This window comes from Aphanomyces invadans (assembly GCF_000520115.1).
Source record: "Aphanomyces invadans strain NJM9701 unplaced genomic scaffold supercont1.62, whole genome shotgun sequence".
NCBI classification, from domain to species: domain Eukaryota; phylum Oomycota; class Saprolegniomycetes; order Saprolegniales; family Verrucalvaceae; genus Aphanomyces; species Aphanomyces invadans.
In genome coordinates, this window is record NW_008580207.1 from 28543 (window position 1) to 28987 (window position 445).

The 445-nt window shown below is 60.2% G+C and overlaps 1 protein-coding gene across 1 annotated transcript; it reads right to left on the reverse strand.

The window, feature by feature from the left end:
- On the reverse strand, positions 1–422 carry H310_14151 (hypothetical protein; the record flags this gene model as incomplete). The annotated part of the gene is made up of 3 exons (XM_008881948.1): positions 1–192; positions 240–340; positions 392–422. The coding sequence occupies 3 exons, from the start codon at positions 420–422 to the stop codon at positions 1–3; spliced, it is 324 nt and encodes a 107-aa protein (XP_008880170.1).
- Between the last annotated feature and the right edge of the window lie 23 nt (positions 423–445).

Here is a 445-nt window from a genome sequence, read left to right on the forward strand (position 1 = left end):
TCATGCATAGCGATGCCAGGTGTACCTAACGAGCGACGCGTTGAGGTTGCGGTACAAGTCGGGCGTGTGGTGGCGCGCAATGAGCACGCGAAACAAGATGGAGATCCACTCGAACGCCGGGTCCGACTCGTCGGCGCTTTGAAAGGACAAGCACCGTTGCAGTAGCAGAATCACGACTTGACGCGACGCGACCTGCGTACCAACCCACGTTAGCGTTTGTTTGGTGTTTTGGGACACACGAGCTCCATCGCGCGGCCAGCGTGCGCTGGGTGCAAGCAGTTCACTGTCGCGGCGGCGGCATACGCCAGGATCTTGCGGTGCGGCTGGCATTCGACGAGCACTTTCTACGACCCATGTGCGTCATGCGGGGTCCCCAGCAATTCCGACAAACCTCGAGCAGTGCCGGGTGAAGCAGGGGCCATACGACGTCTTGGTTGGAAGGATG